General features: G+C 35.1%; 1 protein-coding gene across 1 annotated transcript in view; it reads left to right on the plus strand.

Annotated features, from left to right (window-relative positions):
• The window catches only part of GRIK2 (glutamate ionotropic receptor kainate type subunit 2), a 1,179,562-nt gene that overhangs the window by 1,089,690 nt on the left and 64,794 nt on the right, over nt 1–25,078 (plus strand). Inside the window, exon 15 of the mRNA XM_053710578.1 lies at nt 9,235–9,485. Within this exon, the coding sequence (XP_053566553.1) occupies nt 9,235–9,485 (251 nt within the window). The remainder of the gene's footprint in view (nt 1–9,234; nt 9,486–25,078) is intronic.

Below are 25,078 nucleotides of genomic sequence, written 5' to 3' on the forward strand. Positions count from 1 at the left end.
ATATAATTGTCCAGTTCAGTATGCACTGAGAAAAAAAACAAACAAACAGATTCTTTCATTGTATCATGTTTTAATTCCTTACTCTTTCTGGCTCTTTGGTTAAACCTATTATTATTGTGATGACCTTCATTTGACTTAGCTTAGTCTTATTTTCATATTCAGCTTTTTTTAACTTTCACCTTCATTTCTCATTCTCATTTTACACTTCATTTTGACCTTTTTCTCTTTTTTTTTATGCCATTTCTCATCTTCTATATTGAACCTTTATCTCTTTTCACTATTCATTTTATTTCAGTTTTAGGGTTTTCATCCACTCATGCTATTTTCTTTTACCTTTTTTTCCTTCCTTAATTTCTTTAATTCTGTTTAATTCTTTAATTTTATTGAAAAATATAATTTGATAATCAGGATTGCAAGCAATATGTTACCCATGATAAATTAAAAAGAAATAATACTAATTCTGTATTTAATAGCAATTTTTCAACAGAAATCATTGTTTCTCTGCACATAAACATTGTTATGCCTCTTACATTTTCTAAAAGGTCACCCATATTTGTCTTAAACCTGTCATATTTTATGTCACATTGTTCTAATTTCTCAGAAAAGTTTTATTCTGAAACATAATGTTATATATCTTAAAAGGCTTTTATCTTTACCTGGCCATATCCTGATAATAGGAAAATGTCATATTTGTTCCTTTAAAAGTTCGGGACCTTTTTGGCTAGAACCCTAAACTGCTCCCTTGCATGTCCTCTATTGAGCCCCAGCACACACATCAGATACTAACTGCTAATTATCAGCTACAGGTTAGTAAGCTTTAGACTGCGTGGTGAAACCTAGATAAGATTAGTCACCAGCAACTCTCTGCCCCATCTAAATGGTGGATTAGTTTACTGGCTTATAATACACAAATGATTTAAATGTGTTTCAAACTACAACATTCCATAATTTGTCTCTAAACATATTTCATTTGTAAATGTATGCCATTGGCACATTTAAAGTTTTGGTTTTGCTGCAATAATAATTGGTGGTGTTTAGATCCATCTTAGAACCATTGGTGTGCACCATTAAAAAGAAAAGGACATCTGTCTCAAAATGTAATAAATGCCATAAAGACATAAGGATAAACAAACAATTATGCATTTAACACTTTATATTAAATCTAGAAAGATTTAATGAAAAGTTTGTAAAGGGAATACTTTTAGAACAAATACTAACAAATGCCTGGTGATTTGTCTGAAAGTATCCTACTGGAGGTAAGATTATGCCATGATAATTTCAGTAAACACTGACAATGCATAGTAACATCACTGAATATGTGTAAGATGACTTCACATTGGTAAATGCACCAGCTGAATTCTACCTTTTGGAATAGGCACTCTTATGTAGTCCTTACTGTAACATCCACTACACTTAGAGGGACATGTGATAACTTATTTCAAAGAGAGGAATCTCTTCAGACAGAACGTACCATTTAAAGGGAGAGTCTACTTGATTGTTTTTTTATTGTTTAAAAAGATAGCTAATATCTTTACTTCCCATTTTCCAGCTTTGAGTAACTAACATTGTTATATTTTGTAATATCTAACTTTGCCTGTTTCTAAGCCCCTGCAGTCCACCCCTTATCTCAGTGCTTTTATTTTTTAGCATTTTACAATCTTGCACTACAGTCAGACAGTGCTATTTCATGTGTTCTATATAGATAACATAGTGTTCATTCACTCCCACGGATAAAGATATTGGGTTCACAAAAACCAGCACTAATTGGTTGAAATGGAAGAATTTAAAAAACCTAAAAAAAAAAAAAAAAAAGCATTGAGATACGAGGCAGTTTGAAGGGGCTTAGACAAATGTAATCATATAGGTAAAAAGTATATTAGATTACAGTGTTGGTTATGCAAAACTGGAGAATGAGTAATAAAGGGATTATCTTTCTTTTTTAAACAATAACAATTTTCAAGTATACTGACCCTTTAATGGAAAGAAGTTAAGCTTCAACAAAAAATTCCAAAACATGAGGTAAATTTAATATTAGAAGTAAAGTGAAATGTTTCTTTTTTATTTGTTCACTCTATATAAATCCTAAAATATTAAGTTTTGCTTGCTCTGCCCTTGAAATTAAAGGAACACTGTTCTTCAAAATTGTCTTTTGTTTGAAAGAGTCGCATCTTAAGGGGACATGAAAGTTTTTCTTTCATGATTCAAATTGAGTATACCATTTTAAACAACTTTCCAGTTTACTTCTACAGTATTATCTAATCTGTGTTGTTTAATTGGTATCCTTTGTTGAAAGGAATACCTAGAAAGGCTCAGAAGCAGCAACACACTAATGGGAGCTAGCTTCTGATTGGTGGTTGCACATAAATGTCTCTTGTCATTGGCTCACCTAATGTGTTCAGCTAGCTCTCAGTAGTGTATTATTTATCCTTTAACAGAAGATAAAGAGAATGAAGCAGATGTGATAATTGAAGTATAATGGATAGCTGTTTATAATTGCATGCTCTATCTAAATAATGAAAGAAACAGTTGGGGTCTGGATGTGTTGTTTTTTAACCCCTTAACGACCAAGGACGTACGCCACACGTCCTCAAAAAAAATACAGTTAATGACGGAGGACGTGTGGCGTACGTCCTTGGTCTGGAAAGCAGCTGGAAGCGATCCTGCTCGCTTCCAGCTGCTTTCCGGTTATTGCAGTGATGCCTCGATATCGAGGCATCCTGCAATAACCCCCCTTGGCCATCCGATGCAGAGAGAGCCACTCTGTGGCCCTCTCTGCACCGGACATCGGTGGCCGGTATCGTTGGTGGGGGTGGGAGTAAGTCTGGGAGGCGGGTGGGCGGCCATCGATGTGCCGAGTGGAGTGGAGGGGGGTGGGATCGGGGGCGGGACAGACGGGGGCGCGCGCATGGGGGGCGGCAGGCGGGCGCGTGCACGGGGTGGGAGCGGGAGGGAACCTCTACACTGCAGAAAAAAAAGTTAAGAAAAGTGTTAAAAAAAACAAATATAAAAAAACAATAATGATCATCTAAGGGTTCCTGAAGGGGTGGGGGGTTGGTCTTGGGGGGGGAAAGCTACAGTACAGAAAAGGGCAAAAAAAAACCAAAAAACATACTTTTTGTTACTAAACTGGGTACTGGCAGACAGCTGCCAGTACCCAAGATGGCGCCCATTAAGGCAGAGGGGGAGGGTTAGAAAGCTGTTTGGTGGGGGATCAGTGAGGTTGGGGGCTAAGGGGGGATCCTACACAGCAGCATATGTAAATATGCCAAAAAAATAAAATAAAAAAGCCCAAATATAGCTTTTATTTTAGTACTGGCAGAGTTTCTGCCAGTACTTAAGATGGCGGGGATAATTGTGGGGTGGGGGAGGGTAGAGAGCTGTTTGGGTGGGATCAGGGGGTCTGATGTTTTAGGTGGGAGGCTGAGCTCTACACTAAAGCTAAAATTAACCCTGCAAGCTCCCTACAAGCTACATAATTAACCCCATCACTGCTAGCCATAATACATGTGTGATGCGCAGCGGCATTTGGCGGCCTTCTTATTACCACAAAGCAACGCCAAAGCCATATATGTCTGCTATTTCTGAATAAAGGGGATCCCAGAGAAGCATTTACAACCATTTGTGCCATAATTGCACAAGCTGTTTGTAAATGATTTCAGTGAGAAACTTAAAATTGTGAAAAATGTAACGTTTTTTTTAATTTGATCGCATTTGGCGGTGAAATGGTGGCATGAAATATACCAAAATTGGCCTAGATCAATACTTTGGGTTGTCTACTACACTACACTAAAGCTAAAATTACCCCTAAAAGCTCCCTACATGCTCCCTAATTAACCCCTTCACTGCTGGGCATAATACACGTGTAGTGCGCAGTGGCATTTAGCAGCCTTCTAATTACCAAAAAGCAACGCCAAAGCCATATATGTCTGCTATTTCTGAACAAAGGGGATCCCAGAGAATAATTTATAATAATTTAAGCCATAATTGCACAAGCTGTTTGTAAATAATTTCAGTGAGAAACCAAAAGTTTGTGAAAAAATTAGTGAAAAAGTGAACAATTTTTTGTATTTAATCGCATTTGGCGGTGAAATAGTGGCATGAAGTATACCAAAATGGGCCTAGATCAATACTTTGGGATGTCTTCTAAAAAAAAATATATACATGTCAATGGATATTCAGAGATTCCTGAAAGATATTAGTGTTCTAATGTAACTAGCGCTAATTTTGAAAAATAATGGTTTGGAAATAGCAAAGTGCTATTTGTATTTATGGCCCTATAACTTACAAAAAAAGCAAAGAAGATGTAAACATTGGGTATTTCTAAACTCAGGACAAAATTTAGAAACTATTTAGCATGGGTGTTTTTTGGTGGTGTAACAGATTTTGGGGGTCAAAGTTAGAAAAAGTGTGTTTTTTTCCATTTTTTCCTCATATTTTATAATTTTTTTATAGTAAATTATAAGATATGATGAAAATAATGGTATTTCTCGAAAGTCCATTTAATGGCGAGAAAAACGGTATATAATATGTGTGGGTACAGTAAATGAGTAAGAGGAAAATTACAGCTAAACACAAACACCGCAGAAATGTAAAAATAGCCTTGGTCCCAAACGGACAAAAAATGGAAAAGTGCTGTGGTCATTAAGGGGTTAAAGAATAAATTTGTTCTCTTTGCTGAAAATAACTATTATTTTTCTTAGAGACCTTTTATGCAAATAATAATTATGGAGTGTGCTAATATGATCATTAAGGGTTGTCATAAAGAGGCATATTTAAGAAAGGTCTTGCGGACCTGATCCGACAGTGCAGATCAGGTCGTCAAGACCTCGCTGAATGCGGAGAGCAATACGCTCTCCGCATTTAACATTGCACCAACAGCTCACAAGAGCTGCTGGTGCAACACTACCCCCTGCTGACTCGCGGCCAATCGGCCGCCAGCAGGGAGGTGTCAATCAACCCGATCATACTCGATCGGGTTGAATTGTTGAGATTCCTGTCCGCCTGCTCAGAGCAGGCGGACAGGTTATGGAGCAGCGGTCTTTGTGACCGCTGCTTCATAACTGCTGTTTCTGGATAGCCTTCAGGCTCACTAGAAACATGGGGCATCAAGCTCCATACCGAGCTTGATACATATGCCCCTATGTGTACATTGTGCAAGTTTTTTCACAAGAAAAGGAAACCATCACACGGTTAAACGCAAACTGACAATTGAAACAAGTATGTCTCAATAACAATGACCAAATGGGAATAAACCCGCCCATTTGAGGGTTTTTAAATGAGTTGGTGTAGTGGGTCTGGTATTGGCTTGACAAAGGCTCTTATGAGCTGGAACGCTTTGCCACTAATAGGACCATTGTCATCCCGCACTTGTGGGCATGCTGCGAGCGAGCACGGACATTGGCAGTCTTTGCTACAAACTTACCAGAGAACACCACTTTAAACTACTCCTAACGGAAGGAGTTTATCAGCAGAAAGTGGAAGTGTCTAATAAGGTACATTACAAAGGGGATCACAACAGTTTGGAAACTTTGTTGCAATACTGCGGTTTAACCTGTATATGGATATATATTATGAATTGCTGACACAAAGTTGTTTCTAAAAAGTTTTTTTAAAAAAAAGACTAATTGAGTAACATTTTACCTATGCGATTGGGGATTGATTTTTTTATTTTATTTTTTGGACATACTACGGATTAATCAGCCAACAAGCTTATATATACAAACTGTTTTTTTACTAAATGACAAACCCGTAGTATATACATTTTAAAAATCTTTCTTATACATTTTATTTTTAATTTTTTTTAATTTTTCAATTTTTCTGTTCTTGAATATCATGCATGATATGAATTGTTTAATAATAATTTTAAAAAAATCACGTGTTGTACAAATACATTTTAAGAATTGTCTATCAATGATGATTAGTAATAATTATATCTATATTGCACTTCTTGATATATATACAGTTTGTGTAATGTTTCTAACCACTTATTAGATTTTAAACCTCTTTTTAAGTTAGGGGGTGCTCACATTTGAAACCATTTTTTACATTTGAATTCATTGTTAAGGTTTTTAGGATTACCTGTTCTTAAGTGTGCAGCATAATCCACTAGGAAATCACTAATACCAATAGTAAGAGGTTGCAAACACAACTTATAAACACATATATAAGAGTAATACAATTAACAAAAAAACAACATATAATAAAATACAATACATGTGTACATAATAAAAATATGATGTGTTAGGTTTTTTGTCTTTAGCATATTCCATTTAAGTCTATGCAGAGAAGATTTTAACATGGTTGCAATATCTGAAGTCCTAAAAATTGCATGCATAGGGCTTTGCTCGTGGGCAAACAATCTACTTTCAACTTGTAAAACGCGTGTTAACCCGCCCTCATTAAAGGTTTACTTTGAGCGGCGTTTGTGCTTGAGTTTAAAAAAAATTTAGTGCGTCACTCATAATCTTACCCTATATTGCAAATTAGATGCTCCTTTCTTCCTAAAATAAGGCCTAATGCCCTCAGAGAACCATACATAGGGTGACAAGAACTTTAAAAGGAGCCCTCCCCTTAACAAACCACTGTTTCCCTGGTCTGTCTTCCCCCTTCTAATGGAAAATGTATTTATTTTGGGTAATCAAGTGCAAAAGCGGTTTTATTTACATGGTTGTTGTTAAACAGACCAAATACATTCACATGGAAGGAACCATCAAAGAAATGTGTTAGTGGTGTACCCTTGTAAATATAACTCCTTGATATAATCTGCCCACAGCATGGAACCATTATAATGAACATCAACACACATAGCTTTGCGTATTTTACATTTCCATAGTAATCTTGGTTGCAGCTTTTAAAATGTAAATATACATTGATACTATGTTTTAAATCCCATAGAATTTTTATATTCCACAGAGTGATTATTTTTTCATTTTTACTTTCTGCTGTCTAAAAATGACATGTATAATTTTCACACCAGTTAATTTTTACTAAAATTTTAGCAACCATTACAAGGAGCTTGTACAACATAAAATAATACTTTTTTTTTGGGGGGGGGAAATATTGTTGTAAAGCAGTGACATGCTAATTTAGTTGTAAAAAATAAGAACATAATTCTCAAAACCCATAACCTTTAAAATGTCAGTTTATCACTTCAAGATTAAAGAAGCAGTTAATAAATGCAGCCTTTGTTTCTGAGCTGATTATCACATTCATAAATATTATAATATTAATGTTAACAGTAACTGCTTTGTTGTACTAATCCATCCCCTGTGTTACTAACTTTTTATTTATGTATGGGCAGAGTTAACAGCAGGAATTCTTAGCAAAATATACTTATTTGGTTTTGATTCAATGCAAGGTAGATGACATTAAGTGTGTATTTGAGAAATAGAATAAGGGGATATGTTCCTAGGCAGTAGCATATCTATTCCAATTGAAAGAGTGGTAAGCAGACTGATCTTTACACATGAAGTCTTAGGACAGAAGACAAATAGACGATGATTTCCACCTAAAGTGCCTTAAATCTACAGATATATAATCACACAGCATGTCATTTCTATGCCACTAATCATTCTTTGTTAGGAATTCTGGTTAAAAAATCTACTCATTTAAACAAAAAAAGTGTTTGCTTGAGTTTCTGTTTGTGGGGGGTGGGGGAGTTGGATTCCTTCCATATTGTTTTATTTCTATAATTAAACATTTTATGACGTCTAAACACTTAGGTATAGATTACAAGTGGATCGCTAATTTATTAGGGCACGATAAATGACCAGCCATTACAAGTGGCTGGTTAATGCTACTGTAATTTACGCTCTGAAAATTAAGATCTCTGGTTAATTTTCATAAAGGGCCCCAATTGCTCCAAACAAGTGTTAGGTTCCTTTTTGATTTTAAAAAAAATGTAGCATCTTTAATTTTTTTTTAAATAACTGGAAAAAGCACTTTTTAGGGGTTAAAGTGTGCGTTTGTGGGGTGTGAGTAGTGCCTTTACATAGCGGTCTATGGGAACTGTGTATAAATATATATGTATATGCTTAAATACATATATATATTTATGTGTTAATATGTGTATATACACATATAAACACATACAAATATATGTATATATTCATAAACATATATATTTCACTTTTGCTGCCCATTGCTGTGTGACTTACCCTCTTCTCTGTGCTCCTATTGGAGCCTATGGAAAATGCGCTTTCTTGAGTGCAAAGCTTCCCTGCAATGTAAATATTTATAATCTGCTTCCCATCGCTGCACAACTTACCCCCTTAGCTGTGCTAGTTCTCATGCCTTGTCTCATGGCAGGAGAATGAGGTTCCCATTGGAGCCTATGGAAGTACGCTCTATTGAGTACATATCTTTCTAGCAATGCGAATGAGACCTCACATTCTCATTGTGCTGCAGTGCAAATACCAGAGCACAATTGGTGCACTGGAATTATGATGGGAGCGCAAATATTGTGCTCGCTTAAGTGCAATTTGCAGTCCACTCGTAATCTGGCCCATAATGATCATAGATGATTTTTAAATATATTTTAATTGCAAAATGGATGTATATATATATATATACACAGTATATTTATATGTGTGTGTGTGTGTGTAAAAACCGCTGAAAAAAAGTGTTTTGTGTTGGTTGAGAATATCACTGTTAAGGGGATTCAGTGTAATGTATAATGAGTTATTTGCAGCTAGTATAGATGCTTACAAGAAGCAGCCCCATATTAAAGGGATAGAGAGGTAAAACAAATGTGCATAGGTGCATTTCAATTTTAAATATAATTAATATTACTGTTTTTCTGCAGCATACGCACGTATCCTGTAAGGGCCCGTGCACCAGTATTCAAACACCACACCTTCTAAGAAGGTTAGCAATAGCTTGTATGACACAAATGATGTCTTCATAAGCAATATACACCGCATTCACCTCTAGGAGCAAGCATAGTATTTGAATATTGGTGCACGGTACCTCTAAGAATATTTGCATATGCCACTGAAAAACAGTTATATATTTTACTAGAAGCATATGTACATATGTGCATTTCAATTTGACCTTTCTATCCCTTTAACACTTATTTAATCATCCAGAACTGATATTAGTAATTACCTAGGACATTGAATGTAATCTTTACTATATTTTACATGAGAAATTTGATATTTCTGTTATGATGTTATATAGAAGCACAATTATCTCTGATAGAAAACTATGAGTAAATATGGTATTTTTTTTATATAGGGTCCCCATATAGGGATAAAATCACTATTGCCATTCTTCAACTACAAGAAGCAGGAAAACTTCATATGTTAAAAGAAAAATGGTGGCGAGGAAATGGTTGCCCTGAGGAAGAAAGCAAGGAAGCAAGTGCTTTAGGAGTTCAGAACATTGGAGGAATTTTCATTGTTTTGGCAGCTGGCCTTGTTCTTTCTGTTTTTGTAGCAGTTGGAGAATTCCTCTACAAGTCAAAAAAAAATGCTCAGTTGGAAAAGGTATGTAATTGTTTAGGTCTTTTATGGATGTAAATCATTTTTTGTTTCCTTACAAATGTGAAAAGAGATTGTGGAAATATTTAGCATTAATTAAGTATGCCAAAAACTTGAGACCTCACCTACAAAGTATATCTTAGCAACCTCTTTAAGAACCACATGATCAAAGACCAGTCCTATTTAAATGTCAGATTGATGTTATATAGGCATCCTATAACCCAGTTGCATCCATAAGTCAGCCCTTTAAATTGTAGCTTTCCAGCCCCAGCTGCTGCAGCCCACCGGGAAATCTCCTGGTATCCTGGTAGGCCAATCCGGCCCTGAACATGGATCATGAGAGTCCAGCTCAGACATATGACCTTAGTAACCCTTTCCTGAAATCTGTTGCTACTGTTCTAAGCTGCGTGAGTTATTGGTCAGATAACTTGGATTTATGTGTGGAAACAGGAAAAATAGAAGAGAAATGTACTCTCTATTAGAGGTGGACGAATATTGTTTCCTTTTTTTGGGGAGGGGGGCTCAGCTATTCCCCTACACTCTGCAAAGGAATTAAAATAATGGCCACACACTAAGAAGATTCTTGAGAGTCAGTACTGTATCCCAACATCTATTAACTTATTTTAGGTTTCTTAATCTTTCATTCAAGAATCATTATGTCACTATAAAAATTGCAATGAAAATGTGATACTAGAATTCATTTATTAGTTCTTTAGGAATAATAAAAAAACAATATTTTGGCATTTTTTAGGATATTATTACTTTCATACGTTTTGCTGACACCTAACAGTACAGAATCTCAGTTCCCTTGTACTGGTACGAAGAATAGTGATACATTTCTGTTACATTGCATTAATAGGTACATTTTGAATGTATTACAATTAGGAGCAACATGGCTATGAAGTGTAACTGCATAAATAGTGGAGACTGGTGTCTGAGCAAACTCTATGTCAAAAACAAAGCTTTTAAAACCTCTGTCTGGTTGAGAGAAAATTGTTGCTTGGACAAAATTTAACATCTTGTCCTATATCCATGGAAAATAAACTTATACAACATTAATTTAGGGTTGCAATCCAACTCTTTGATTGGAAAACAATATCACATCAACAGTAGTTAAAACATACAATAAAAAAATAAAAACCTTAAAAAAAAAAAAAAAAAAAAAAAAAAGCTAATGTTTTATTTGCTAAAGAAAATTAGACTAATCTACTTTTTTTATTGAGTGGAATAAGTAACAGTTGATGTGGATTATGCAGAATATTTAAAGGGACAGTCTACACCAAGATTGTAATTGTTTAAAAAGATAAACGCCTTTTATATTATTGTTATTATTGTTATATTAATATACTTTATAACCTTTAAACCTCTAAATTTCTGCCTGTTTCTAAGCCACTACAGGCAGTCTCTTATCACATGCATTTTTATTAGCTTTTCACAACAAGAGACTGCTAATCCATATGAGCCATATAGATAACATTGTACTCTCTCTCATGGAGTTATGCAGGACACAGCACTAATTGGCTAAAATACAAGTCAATAGGTTTTAAATAAATAATGATGTGATAAGGGGGCTGTCAGAAGAAGCAATCACAGAGGTAACAATTATATTCATATAACCATTTTGGCTGTGCAAAACTGGGAAATGGGTAATAAAGAGATTATCTATCTTTTTAAACACTAACATTTTTGGAGTAGACTGACTCTTTAATATAGTTATTAGTGATAGTACTAGTGGGTTGAGAGACAAGATAAGCCTGTGTGTATCTGCCACGGAAGTCTATCTAGATTGATATTCTTGGAAGTGTAAATCACTTTGGAAATGATTTTATTTAGCCGAATGGGTAATTGAGTTTGACCTAAAGTATAAGTATACAAAGTGAAAATATATATATATATAGAATGTAAAATCCAAAGATAGCTTATAAACTTAACTGTAAGAGAGTAAGGTAGCATAGCAACAAGAAAACAAAAAACAAACTGAAGACATATTGGCTATATGCAGAATGATTTTAGCCGCAGTAACCAAGAAATGGCATTTTAAAGATCACTAATCAGACCTCACCTTGAAAATGTGATAGGACTCATATGAATGTATATGTAGAGAGTAAAATCGCTTAAAGGAACATGAAACCCAACATTATTCTTTCATAATTCAGATAGAGTATACAGTTTAAGCAACTTTCCAATTTACTTCTGATATTTAATTTTCTATATTTTCTTAGTATCCTTTGTTGAAGAAGCAGCAATGCACTATTGGGAGCTAGTTTAAAACATTGAGTGATTCAAATATATGAGGCATATACTATATGCGCAGCCACAAATCAGCAGCTCCTGAGCATACCTAGGTAAAAATATCAACAAAAGATACCAAGAGAACAAAGCAAATAAGATGATATAAGTTGTTTAAAATCACATGCTCTGTCTGAATCATGAAAGAAAAAAATGGGTTTCATGTCTGTTTAAAGGGAAAGTAAAGACATACTTAGTCATTCAATACAATTTTAAACAACTTTCCAATTCATTTCTATTATTTAATGTGCTTTCTTCTTTTGCTATCCATTGTTGACAGGTTTAGTTAAGTTCAGGAGCAGCAAAGCACCTGGGTGCTAGCTGCTGATTGGTGGCTGCATATACATGCCTATTGTCACTGGCTCAGTTAGAAACCAGTAGTGCATTGGTTTTCTTCAACAAATGATACCAAGAAAATGAAGGGAATTTCATAATGGAAGTAAACTGGAAATTTGTTTAAAATTGTATGCTCTACCTAAATCTCAAAAGAAAAATGTTGGGTTTCGTGTCCCTTTAAATTAAATATTTGTTTTCAGAATAAACACATAAATGCACATATCAAAAAAATATGAATAAGTATTATCACAAAAATAAAGTAATAATAATAATAATTATTATTATAATATCTCATTATAAAGGAGGTAAATGATAAAGACTACAATGATTTATTTTTTTCTCACTTTTGCACTAATTTAAAATAAAGAATAAACTTCTGAGTTCTTATCCTTCATTAAAAGAACAATCAAATACAGTAGATTTGCATACTCTATACACTCATTATAAAAGACAGCGCAATAGAGCACTTTCTCTGAGTTTTAAATGAGCACTAGATTTTATCTGACAAATTTTAAAACTTTCTTGAATTTAGCTGTCCCCTATATCATGTGACAGCCATCAGCCCATCGCAGATTCAAATAAACAAACTCTTGAATATGCTCCGTTACATCATAATTGATTTAAAAAGAGTGTGCCCAATTTGGAATGTCTCTTAAACCTGCCCTCTGTCTGAAATATGAAAGTTTGATTTTGACTTAAAGGGTCATGAAACCCCAAATTTTTCTTTCATGATTTAGAAAAAACATGCAATTTTAAACGTCTTTCTAATTTACTTTTATTATCAATTATCATTCTTTTGATTTGCTGAAAAGCATATCTAGATAGGCTCAGTAGCTGCTGATTGGTGGTTGCACATAGATGCCTCATGTGATTGGCTCAGCCATGTCCATTGCTATTTCTTCAACAAATGATATCTTAAGAATGAAGCAAATTAGATAACAGAAGTAAATTGGAATGTTGTTTAAAATGGTATTCTCTATCTGAATTATTAAATACTTTTTTGGGGTTTAATGTCCCTTTAAGGGTTCCTTTAAAACCCTTTTAGTACGTTTAGCTCAACATTTTCCATTTTCTGTATTTTCTTTATCTGTGGTATTACTTATTGAATTGTTACATGTTTTTACGAAAATTGTCTCTGAGGGCACATAGATTTTTTGCTAAATAAGACACTATTCATTGTTCTAAAAATACATTTGTTTTAAAGGCGATAATAGTATTAATATTTAAAAAATAACTTAGAGAAAAAAGGGAAGGTATCATAGAGGGATTAAAGTAGAAAGTATTTTAATAGAAAAATACACAGGTTATCAAACATGGGGATATCAGACTTTGAGGAAATTTTCCAAAACATAACTTTTTAAAGATGAGTTGATATGTGCAATAAACTTCCAAAAGAAGTAAAAAAAAAAAAACAAATTAGACAATATCAATGTTTTTACATTTCTCTTTGAAACTGTGCTGTCAAGTACTGACATGAATATTTTAGATTGTGAGATAAAAGCTATTACTTTTGTTATAATTTATTGGTAATGCACCATCATATTCAGCAGTGCTACGGGAGGTAGCACAATAAACACAACTTGAATATACTTATTGATACAAGAATTTAAAGGGACATTAATAAACACTAAGTAAATGCTAGATAGAATGCTGCATTCAACAAAAAGATAAGTCTGAGAATAGCATGTCAATGTATTTTTTTTTAAGTTTCATTAGCTGTTTAAATATTGACAAAACAAGTGTAAAGTTTTAGTGTCTATAAAACAATGTGAGCTGCCATGTTGTAACTTAGGTTACCTTCTCTGCTGTGATCAATTAGGGGTAGTTATAAAATGGTCACTAGAGTGTGCAGCCAATGGCTGTGTGGAATATAACAGTGATCTGCACTTCCTTTTCTAACAGGTACTGAAAAGCTCACAATTTCATAATGGAATTACTGGAAAAGGGGACAAAAATATATATATTTTTTACATATATGATTTATCATTTTATTTTACCATCTCAAAGTGTTTAATGTCCCTTTAAGGATGTTGTTCTATAGTGAGCATTACATTTAACTGATACCCACATTTTTAAAATCAGATGAAACCCCCAAAATGCGGAAGAAGACGGCCACTCATGGCATTAAGTTCTTTTCAGAGCCGCATTTATTCTTGTAAAAGTGCAGCAACATTTATAATAATAGACATTAAAGAAATGGGTTAAAAAAAGTTTTTTCTGACCTCATAACATTTTGAACATCTTATTATTAAATATTGTCATTCTATTTTTACTACAATTTTCCTCAGATTCAAATGTTTCAATATAAAGTATTAACTAAATATGCTTTGTTTTATTATTATTTTCTGTTAACTTACATAGGAATAGATTACAAGTGACACTATAACATTAGCACAAGCATGATATTGCAATACCCTGACCGCACTTACAAGTTGGAAGTAAACACGTACCAATCTAAATTTGCACTCGGTTTAGCGCTAATGAAGACCTCATGTAAAGGGGTTAGGGCTACAAATAAATGTACACCAAACACAAGGTATATACAGTTCATTCATATAAAGTGTTACACTCATATATACACCATTTAATAAATATTATTCATATAAATATTAATGAAAGGTTTTTATAAGGCTTAAAAGTATATGGCTATATGACAAGTTGTTTGAATGGAAAGGGCTATATTTTGTGTTTGTGCGGCAGTGTACCTACCCTCTCTGTGTAGCGCAGTCAGTACATCAGACCGCGCAAAACACAGGAGGGATGAAAGAAAGTGAAAGACTAAACTGCTTTTTTGAGAACATTGCGTCGCCAATAGAGAATTTTCAGCTAGATTAAGAGTTTTCAGTGCTACACAAAAGCGGCGTTTATTCACCTCCCTATAGCGCTGCTATTACAAGTTTGTGCGGGAAATATGGTGGCGTTGAGCTCCATACCACACCGAAATACAAGCGCTGTTTTGACGTGCTCATGCACGATTTCCCCATAGACATCAATGGGGAGAGCCAGCAAAAAAGAAGCCTAATACCTGCGATCGTGGAAACCAAAGCTCCGTAATGCAGCCCCATTGATGTCTATGGGGAAAGAAAAAGTTATGTTCAAACCTAACACCCTAACATAAAAACACCCCTAATCTGCTGCGCTTAACATCACCGCCACCTACATTACAGTTATTAACCCCTAATCTGCCATCCCTAACATCGCCGCCACCTACATTACAGTTATTAACCCCTAATCTGCCACCCCTAACATCGCCGCCACCTACATTACAGTTATTAACCCCTAATCTGCTGCCCCTAACATCGCCACCACCTACATTACAGTTATTAACCCCTAATCTGCTGCCCCAAATGTTGCCGTCACTATACTAACGTTATTAACCCCTAAATCTCTGGCCTCCCACATTACTAACACTACATAAATATATTAACCCCTAAACCTAACCCTAACCCTAACGTAACCCTAACCCTAACACCCCTAACTTAAATTTAATTAAAATACATCTAAATAAACCTTACAATTATTATCTAAATAATTCCTATTTAAAACTAAATACATACTTACTTGTAAAAAAAAAAACCCTAAGCAAGCTACAATATAACTAATAGTTATATTGTAGCTATCTTAGGTTTTATTTTTATTTCACAGGTAAGTTTGTATTTATTTTAACTAGGTAGACTAGTTAGTAAATAGTGCTATTTACTAACTACCTAGCTAAAATAAATACAAATTTACCTGTAAAATAAAGCCTAATCTGAGTTACACTAACACCTAATATTACAATAAATTCAAATAAATTAATTTAATCAAATACAATGATCTAAATTACAAAAACCCCACTAAATTACACAAAATAAAAAACAAAATTATCAAATAAAAAAAATGAATTACTCCTAATCTAATAGCCCTATCAAAATGAAATAGACCCCCCCCCAAAAAAAATAATAAAACCCCTAGCCTACACTAAACTGCCAATAGCCCTTAAAAGGGCCTTTTGCGGGGCAAAGAAATCAGCTTTTTTACATGGCAATAAAAATGGCAAACACCCCCCCAACAGTAAAACCCACCACCCAACCAACCAAACCCCCCCAAATAAAACTCTATCTAAATAAACCTAAGCTAACCATTGCCCTGAAAAGGGCATTTGGATGGGCATTGCCCTTAAAAGGGCATTTAGCTCTTTTACGGTGCCCAAACCCCAAGCTAAAAATAAAATCCACCCAATAAACCCTTAAAAAAACCTAACACTAACCCCCGATGATCCACTTACAGTTTTCGAAGACCGGACATCCATCCTCATCCAAGCGGGCAGAAGTCTTCATTCAGACAGCATCTTCTATCTTCATCCATCCATCCGGTACAGAGCGGGTCCATCTTCAAGACATCCGGCACAGAGCATCCTCTTCTTCCGATCGTCACTGAAAAATAAAGTTCACTTTAAGTAATGTCATCCAAGATGGCATCCCTTACATTCCAATTGGCTGATAGAATTCTATCAGCCAATTGGAATTGAGCTTGCATTCTATTGGCTGATTGGTGAGCCAATAGGATTAAAGCTCAATCCTATTGGCTGATTGGATCAGCCAATAGGATTTTTCCCCTTTAATTCCTATTGGCTGATAGAATTCCATAAGCCAATTGGAATGTAAGGGATGCCATCTTGGGTGACTTCACTTAAAGTGAACTTTATTTTTCAGCGACGATCGGAAGAAGAGGATGCTCCGCGATGGATGTCTTGAAGATGGACCCGCTCCATGCCAGATGGTTGAAGATAGAAGATGCTGTCTGGATGAAGACTTCTGCCCGCTTGGATGAAGACTTCTGGCTGCTTGGATGAAGACTTCTGCCGACTTCGATGAGGACTTTTGCCCGCTTGGATGAGGATATATATCCAGTCTTCGAAAACTGTAAGTTGATCGTCGGGGTTAGTGTTAGGTTTTTTAAGGGTTTAGTGGGTGAGTTTTATTTTTAGCTTAGGGTTTGGGCACCGTAAAAGAGCTAAATGCCCTTTTAAGGTGCTCATCCAAATGCCCTTTTTCAGGGCAATGGTTAGCTTAGGTTTATTTAGATAGAGCTTTATTTGGGGGTTTGGTTGGGTGGGTGGTGGTTTTTACTGTTGGGGGGGGTATTTGCAATTTTTATTGCCAGGTTTTTTTAGGGCTTTTTTTAGGGCCTTTTTAGGGCTATTGGCAGTTTAGTGTAGGCTAGGGGTTTTATTATTTTGGGGGGCTTTTTTTATTTTGATAGGGCTATTAGATTAGGAGGAATTTGTTTTTTTAGTTAAAATAAATACAAACTTACCTGTGAAATAAAAATAAAACCTAAGATAGCTACAATATAACTATTAGTTATATTGTAGCTCGCTTAGGTTTTTTTTACAGGTAAGTATGTATTTAGCTTTAAATAGGAATGATTTAGGTAATAATTTTAAGGTTTATTTAGATTTATTTTAATTATATTTAAGTTAGGGTTAGGGTTAGGTTTAGGGGTTAATATATTTATGTAGTGATGTCGGAGGTCAGAGGTTTAGGGGTTAATAATTTATTTTAGTATATTTCGTTGTGGGGGTTTGCAGTTTAAAGGTTAATGGGTTTATTATAGCGCCGGTGTGGGTGGATGGCAGATTAGGGGTTAATAATATTTAAGTAGTGTTTGCGTTGTGGGAGGGCAGTGGTTTAGGGGTTAATAGGTTTATTATAGTGGCGATGATGTCGGGGAGCGGCGGAATAGGGGTTAATAATTTTATTTTAGTGTTTGCGATGCAGGAGGGCCTCGGTTTAGGGGTTAATAGGTAGTTTATGGGTGTTAGTGTACTTTTTAACATTCTAGTTTTGAGTTTTATGCTACAGCTTTGTAACCTAACACTCATAACTACTGACTTTAGATGGCGGTACGGATCTTGTGGTTATAGGGTGTACCGCTCACTTTTTGGCCTCCCAGGCAAACTCGTAATACCGGCACTATGGGAGTCCCATTGAAAAAGGACTTTTTAAAAAGTGCGGTACTGACATTGCATGACGGCCAAAAAGATGTGCGGTACACCTATACCTACAAGACTTGTAATAGCGGCGTTAGAAAAAAGCAGCGTTATGAACACCAAACTCGTAATCTAGCTGATAGGGATTTGTAGTCCCACTAGTAGCCACCAGCTGCCACCTCTGTAAACCCTGAATCACATTATGAAACCACAAGCCCCATAGTACTTAGTGAACATGGAACATGCATAGTAGGAATTTGCGGAGAAACGGAGAAGATAAAAAAAATAGATTTAAAAGAAGCTGACTGTTGGTGTACTGTGGGTAGCTTTGCACTGATGTACGCTAGAATTTGGGAAAAGCTCCGGCTAGTTACAAGGGGAAATAGAAGCTTCACTAGTGAGAGGGATTGTGTTGCATATACAGCTTTGCAGCAGGTGAACTATTTCATCAGCACTTCCATTAAAGTCTATGCAGTCGCTAAATCCAAAGTTTTGAAGTTAGCACGCATAGGGGTTCAACTTTTAATATGCACATTAACCCGAGCACATTAAAAGTTTCATTATGGCGGTGTTTGCATGCTAACGAAAGCTTTAAATAGTAATCTGGTCCATAGTAAGTCAAAAGCAGTATTAGTGGAGCCCATAAAAGGAGTTACACAAAATAAATATGCTCATTTCATACTACACATGAAGGACAGAGGAGAATAGTGAGACTAATAAAAATAATGTACAATTTAGGGAAAAATGTTACTTGATTTAAAACTCTACCATTCATCCTTAATGTATACAACCTCAAATCATTTAGGAGCTAATACAAATTTTGGAATAAAGGGGCATGAACACCAAAATTAAAACTATCAAGGTTCAGACAGATCATGGAATTTTAAAAGACTTTCTTAATTTACTTCTGTTACCAAATGTACTCCTTTTTCTAGGATCTAGCTGCTGATTGTTGGTTGCAAACATTTGCCTCATGGCCAGGTGAGTCAAGTAGAACATTGCTGCTCAGTGCTGACTTTAACTATGTATTTAATCCCTTTGCAAAAATTTAACACATAGGGTCAATCACAATCCTTTAGCAAAGCTTAGCAATTAATTTATCTACAAAATTCCCACTTTAATTGTGCAATTTCGGAATTACTAATTGCTTCCAAACAGATATTATAGTTCAGGAAAAAAAAAAACCTTTCTTAAACTTCTTCTTATTTGTCTTTTCAAGTCACAATCCCAATGTGAATACAGTATTTAAGCTTTTCACCAGCAATATTGTCAAATGCATCAGCCTTATTGAATCTACATTACGGTTTTATAACAGATCTTTTTTAAGGATAAAAATATTTTCAGTTTAAAGAAAGCATTTCTTATATAAAGCATATATATATATATATATATGTGTGTGTGTGTTTGTGTGTTAGTTAATAACATAACATGGTATCTTTTAAATCAGTATCTTTCCTTACCTAAAAATAAATTATTATAGGAAGATGTATAGTAGCTGCATTCATATTCAGCAACCACTAGATGGTGCATTCAGACACTTGGATAAAAAAATAAATAGTATTTTGATTTTACAATCATGTAATTTTATTGTATTAATAGGATTATACTCTATTGGTTTCTTACAAATTACTGTACCCATGTTTTAAGTTGCAAATTGCATTTAAAGGGGCAATATACAAAAAAATATCTCAGGTAGTAGATTACAAGTCTTGCATTCGTGTTTTAACGCTGAAAAAATTTAAACAGCACTGCAGCCACTACAAGTCTTGTCGGTATAGCTCTACTGCAAGCCTTTTAGCCTGTACCGCAATGTCAGTCCCGCACAGGTAAAAATTACGTTTTTTCATGGGCCTTCAATAGCACAGCCATTACAAGTTTTGTGGTGAGGCTAAAAAGCTTGCGTTGCAGCCTATACCGACACAATCTATTTCGCAATCTGAGAGCAGTAGTTATGAGTTTTACGCAACAAAACTGTTACATAAAACTCATAACTAAAGTGTCACAAAGTACACTAACACCCAAAAAGTACCTATTAACCCCTAAACCGAGGCCCTCTCGCATCGCAAATACTATATTAAAGTTATTAACCTCTAATTGGCTGCTCCCGACTCGCCGCCACTAATAAAATGTATTAACCCCTATTCCCCCGCACCCCAACATCGCCCACACTATAATCTATTAACCCCTATTCCGCTGCTCCCTGCCACATCCGCCACTATAATAAACCTATTAACCCCTAAGCCGCAAGCCCCCCACAACAAAATATACTAAATTAAACTATTAACCCCTAAACCGCAAGCCCTCCGCAACAAAATATACTAAATTAAACTATTAACCCCTAAACCAGAAGCACCCCACATTGCAATAAACTAATTTAAACTAGTAACCCCTAAACCTAACGCCCCCTAACTTTATATTAAAATTACAATTTCCCTATCTTAAATTAAATTAAAACTTACATGTCAAATTAAAAAAACTAAGTTTAAACTAACAATTAAACTAATATAACTATTAAACTAAAATTAAACTAACTACCAATTAAAGAAAACTAAAATACACATTAAAAAAATCCTAACACTACTCTAAAAATGACAAAATATCTAAATACAAAAAAAATAAAAAATACTAAACAAACACTAAATTACGAAAAATAACACTAAATTACGAAAAAAACAAAACAAAGATCCCCCAACAGTAAAACCCTCCATCCAACCAACCCTCCAAAATAAAAAAATCTAACTCTAAGATAAACTTAAGCTACCCATTGCCCTGAAAAGGTCATTAAGCTCTTTTACAAAAAGCCCAAACCCTAAACTAAAAAATGGCATCTTCTTCATCCCTGCGGAGGCGGAGCGCCGATTTGAATCAGCCAATAGAATGAGAACTGCTTAAATCCTATTGTCTGATTTGAACAGCCAATAGAATTTTAGCAGCCCTAATTCCTATTGGCTGATTCAAATTTTTCAGCCAATAGGAATGCATTGATGCCCCCAGTATAAAAGGGGAACCTTGCATTTCAATCCTCAGTGTGTGGTGGACGATCACATGAAGAGGACCTCCACGTCGGATTGATGGACCTCCACCTGGAACTCCGCCTTGGACCTCCGCCTTGGACCTTCGCCTGGACTTCCGCCTTGGACCTTCGTCTAGACCTCCCCCTCCATGTATCGCCGCTCCGCCTCTGCATGGATGAAGAAGATGCCGGTTCCGCGATGGATGAAGTTGGAGCCGCCTGGTTGAAGATAGAGCTGCCGGGATTAAGATCGTTCAAGCGGGACTTCAACAACTGTGAGTACCTAAAGAGGGGTTTGTTTTAGGTTTTTTAAGGTTTTTCGGGTTGGGTTTTTTTTAGATTAGGGTTGGCACTCTTAAAAGAGCTGAATGCCCTTTTAAGGGCAGCAAAAGAACTGTATGCCCTTTTCAGGGCAATGCCCAAACAAATGTCCTTTTCAGGGCAATGAGTCGATTAGGTTTATTAGATAGTTTTTTTTTGGGTAGGTGGGGGATTGTAATGTTGTGGGTCTTTGTATTTTTTTTCAGAAAAAGAGCTGATATCTTTAGGGCAATGTCCTACAAAAGTCCCTTTTAAGGGCTATTGGTAGTTTATTATCAATTAGGTTTCTTTTATTTTGGGGTGTTTTTTTTAAAAAAAATGGGTATTAGAATAGGAATATTTTTTATTATTTTGGATAATTCATTTGTTATTTTGTGTAATGGGTTTTTTTTCATTTTGAGGTGGGTTTTTATTTTTAGATTAGGGGTTGGGCATTTCATAAAAGAGCTAAATGCCCTTTTAAGGGTAGGGAAAAGAGCTGAATGCCCTTTTAAGCGCAATGCCCATACAAATTACCTTTTCAGGGCAATGAGTAGATTAGGTTTTACTTTATTTTTATTTTGTGTGTTTGGGGGTTGGGGGTTTGTATACTGTTAGGGGGTGTTTGTTTTTCTTTTGTAGGAAAAGAGACGTTATCTTAAGGGCAATGCCCTACAAAAATGCCCTTTTAAGGGCCCACAAAAAGGCCCTTTTAAAGAGACACTGAACCCAAATTTTTTCTTTCATGATTCAGATAGAGCATGCAATTTTAAGCAACTTTCTAATTTACTCCTATTATCAATGTTTCTTCTTTCTCTTGCTATCTTTATATTTAAAAGAAGGCATCTAAGCTTTTTTCTTGGTTCAGACTCTTGACAGCAGTTTTTGATTGGTGGATGAATTTATCCACCAATCAGCAAGGACAACCTAGGTTGTTCACCAAAAATGGGCCGGCATCTAAACTTACATTCTTGCATTTCAAATAAAGATACCAAGAGAATAAAGAACATTTGATAATAGGAATAAATTAGAAAGTTGCTTAAAATCTCATGCTCTATCTGAATCGCAAAAGAAAAAATTTGGGTACAGTGTCCCTTTAAGGGCCCTTGGTAGTTTATTATAGATCAGGGTTTTTTATTTTGGGGTGGGTTTTTAATTTTTTTTTAAAGGATATTAGAATAGGAATATTTTTATTATTTTGTGTAGGTTTTTTATTTTTTGTAATTTTAGTGTTTTTTATTTTTTGTAATGATAGTTTTTATTTATTTATTGTAATGTTAGGTTTTAGTGTAAGGCAACTTACATTTTATTTCACAGATAAGTTTGTATTTATTTTATCTAGGTATTTAGTAAATAGTTAATAGTTAGGTTTAAACTTAATTTTTTTTGCATTACGGAGCTTTTCATTCCGCGCTTCAGGTGTTTTTTTCTAACCCGCTCTCCCCATTGATGTCTATGGGGAAAGCGTGCACGAGCATGTCCAAACAGTGCTTGTATTTTGTGCGGTATGGAGCTCAATGCAACCATATTGCACGCACAAGCCGGGTGTTTCCAAACTTGTAATGGCTGCGCTATGGAGGATGAAATAACGCAAGTTTTGTTGCATTTGTTTAAAACCCTATAGGGCGCATAACTCGTAATTTAGGTGTCTGTTTCCAAAGACTTGTTATACCTGCTGCAGAGTAAAAAATGTATGAGAAATTGCTCATTTAGTTTTATTTTTGTATATGAAATCACAGTATTTTTTCTTTAACACCACAACCCACCAATATGGGCTGAGTTTGCAGGTAAATCAGATGTCATTGTTTTATAACTTTCTGTACAAACAAATGCTCCCTTATATTATCTCTGTATTTATACCATATCAGAATACCAAGGACCTGATGATCTAAAGCTCTGTAATCAGGTGAGATGATCTAAAATTGCTTTTTAGATCCATAGTGAAATTCTTAAAGGCATATTTTGCTACTCTTCTCCAAGGTGCATTAGCTGCATTTCTGTATGTGAAGGATGACACAACAGTTCTGCTGCATTTATCCTTTGTGTGCTTTGTAATTTATATTACCTTAAACTTCAGATTACGTTTTATTACATTTACACAACTTTGTACTTTCTATTCTGTGTTTTTTTTTATACAACAGTGTATTTAGGATTGTGGTTCAACAAATTCTTATTACACTTTCACAGTTTTAATTGAACTTTATCACATTAAGTTCATACTTTGTATATTTATGTGTATCTTTTACAAATTACATTGCATTCTGTATTTCTTTTAAAATAAAACTTAAAATTGACATCTTCAGATTGTGCTCAACAAGCAAAGATTCTCTAGTTTGTAGAGAAATTATTGTGCAGACATCACAGGGCAGAGAAGCCCCACAGAGATGCGAGATGCTGTCCTTAGAAAGTAATGAAGCTCTCTGGGATACATAATTTCACAGGGGAAAGAGAGGGTAACATTAGAAGACCTGGGGCTGATATAAAGGCTCAGTTTGCATAAATTACAAATTAAATTGAAATGTATTCACTACACTTCAACTTGATTTGTCTATAGTTTAGTATATGTTACATTTCTATTAGTCAAATAAGTGTATTGTGAATTTTAAGCAAACTTCACCTGCATATAGCTAGCGAGAAAAATCAGTGAGACCAGTTTGTTTAAAATGCTTACAGCATTTTAGAAGATTTGTGAGAAAGCTTCAGAAATACCTTGGGAATGTCTCTGTGCAATATAAGTTGTAAAATATACACAGAAATATACAAAGCATGATCCTGTTTTGTTAACATTTAACGACCAAGGACGTGCCAGGCATGTCCTACAAAAAGTGGTCGTTAAGGATCAAGGACGTGCCTGGCACATCCTCTGGGGTTTGAAGCACTGGAAGCAATCGTGATCGCTTCCAGCCACTTTCAGGGTATTGCAGCGATGCCTCAATATTGAGGCATCATGCAATACCCTTTATAAGCATACCAATGCAGAGAGGGCCACTCTGTGGCCCTCTCTGCATGGCAGATGTCGGGAACATGCATGCGGGCCGTGGTGCATGCACGTGCTACACAGATTTAATGGCAGGAGGGAGAGGGCATAATACAAGTGTGGTACACAGCGGCATTAAGCAGCCTTCTAATTACCAAAAAGCAATGCCAATGCCATATGTCTGCTATTTATGAACAAAAGAGATCCCAGAGAAGCATTTACAACCATTTGTGCCATAACTGCACAAGCTGTTTGTAAATAATTTCAGTGAGAAACCTAAAGTTAGTGAAAAAGTTAATGATTTTTTTTAATTTGCTCGCATTTGTCTACTACACTAAACTAAAGCTAAAATTAACCCTACAAGCTCCCTACAAGCTACCTAATTAATCCCTTCACGGCTGGGCATAATACAAGTGTGGTGCATGGCCTTCTAATTACCAAAAAGTAATGCCAAAGCCATAAATGTTTGCTATTTCTGAACAAAGGGGATCCCAGAGAAGCATTTACAACCATTTGCATCATAATTGCACAAGCTGTTTGTAAATAATTTCAGTGAGAACCCTAAAGTTTATGAAAAAGTTTTTGAAAAAGTTAACTATTTTTTTATTTGATTGCATTTAGCGGTGAAATGGTGGCATGAAATATACCAAAATGTGGTTAGATCAATACTTTGGGTTGTATACTAAAAAAATATATACATGTCAAGGGAT

Source organism: Bombina bombina, chromosome 4, assembly GCF_027579735.1.
Source record: "Bombina bombina isolate aBomBom1 chromosome 4, aBomBom1.pri, whole genome shotgun sequence".
Taxonomy (NCBI): domain Eukaryota; kingdom Metazoa; phylum Chordata; class Amphibia; order Anura; family Bombinatoridae; genus Bombina; species Bombina bombina.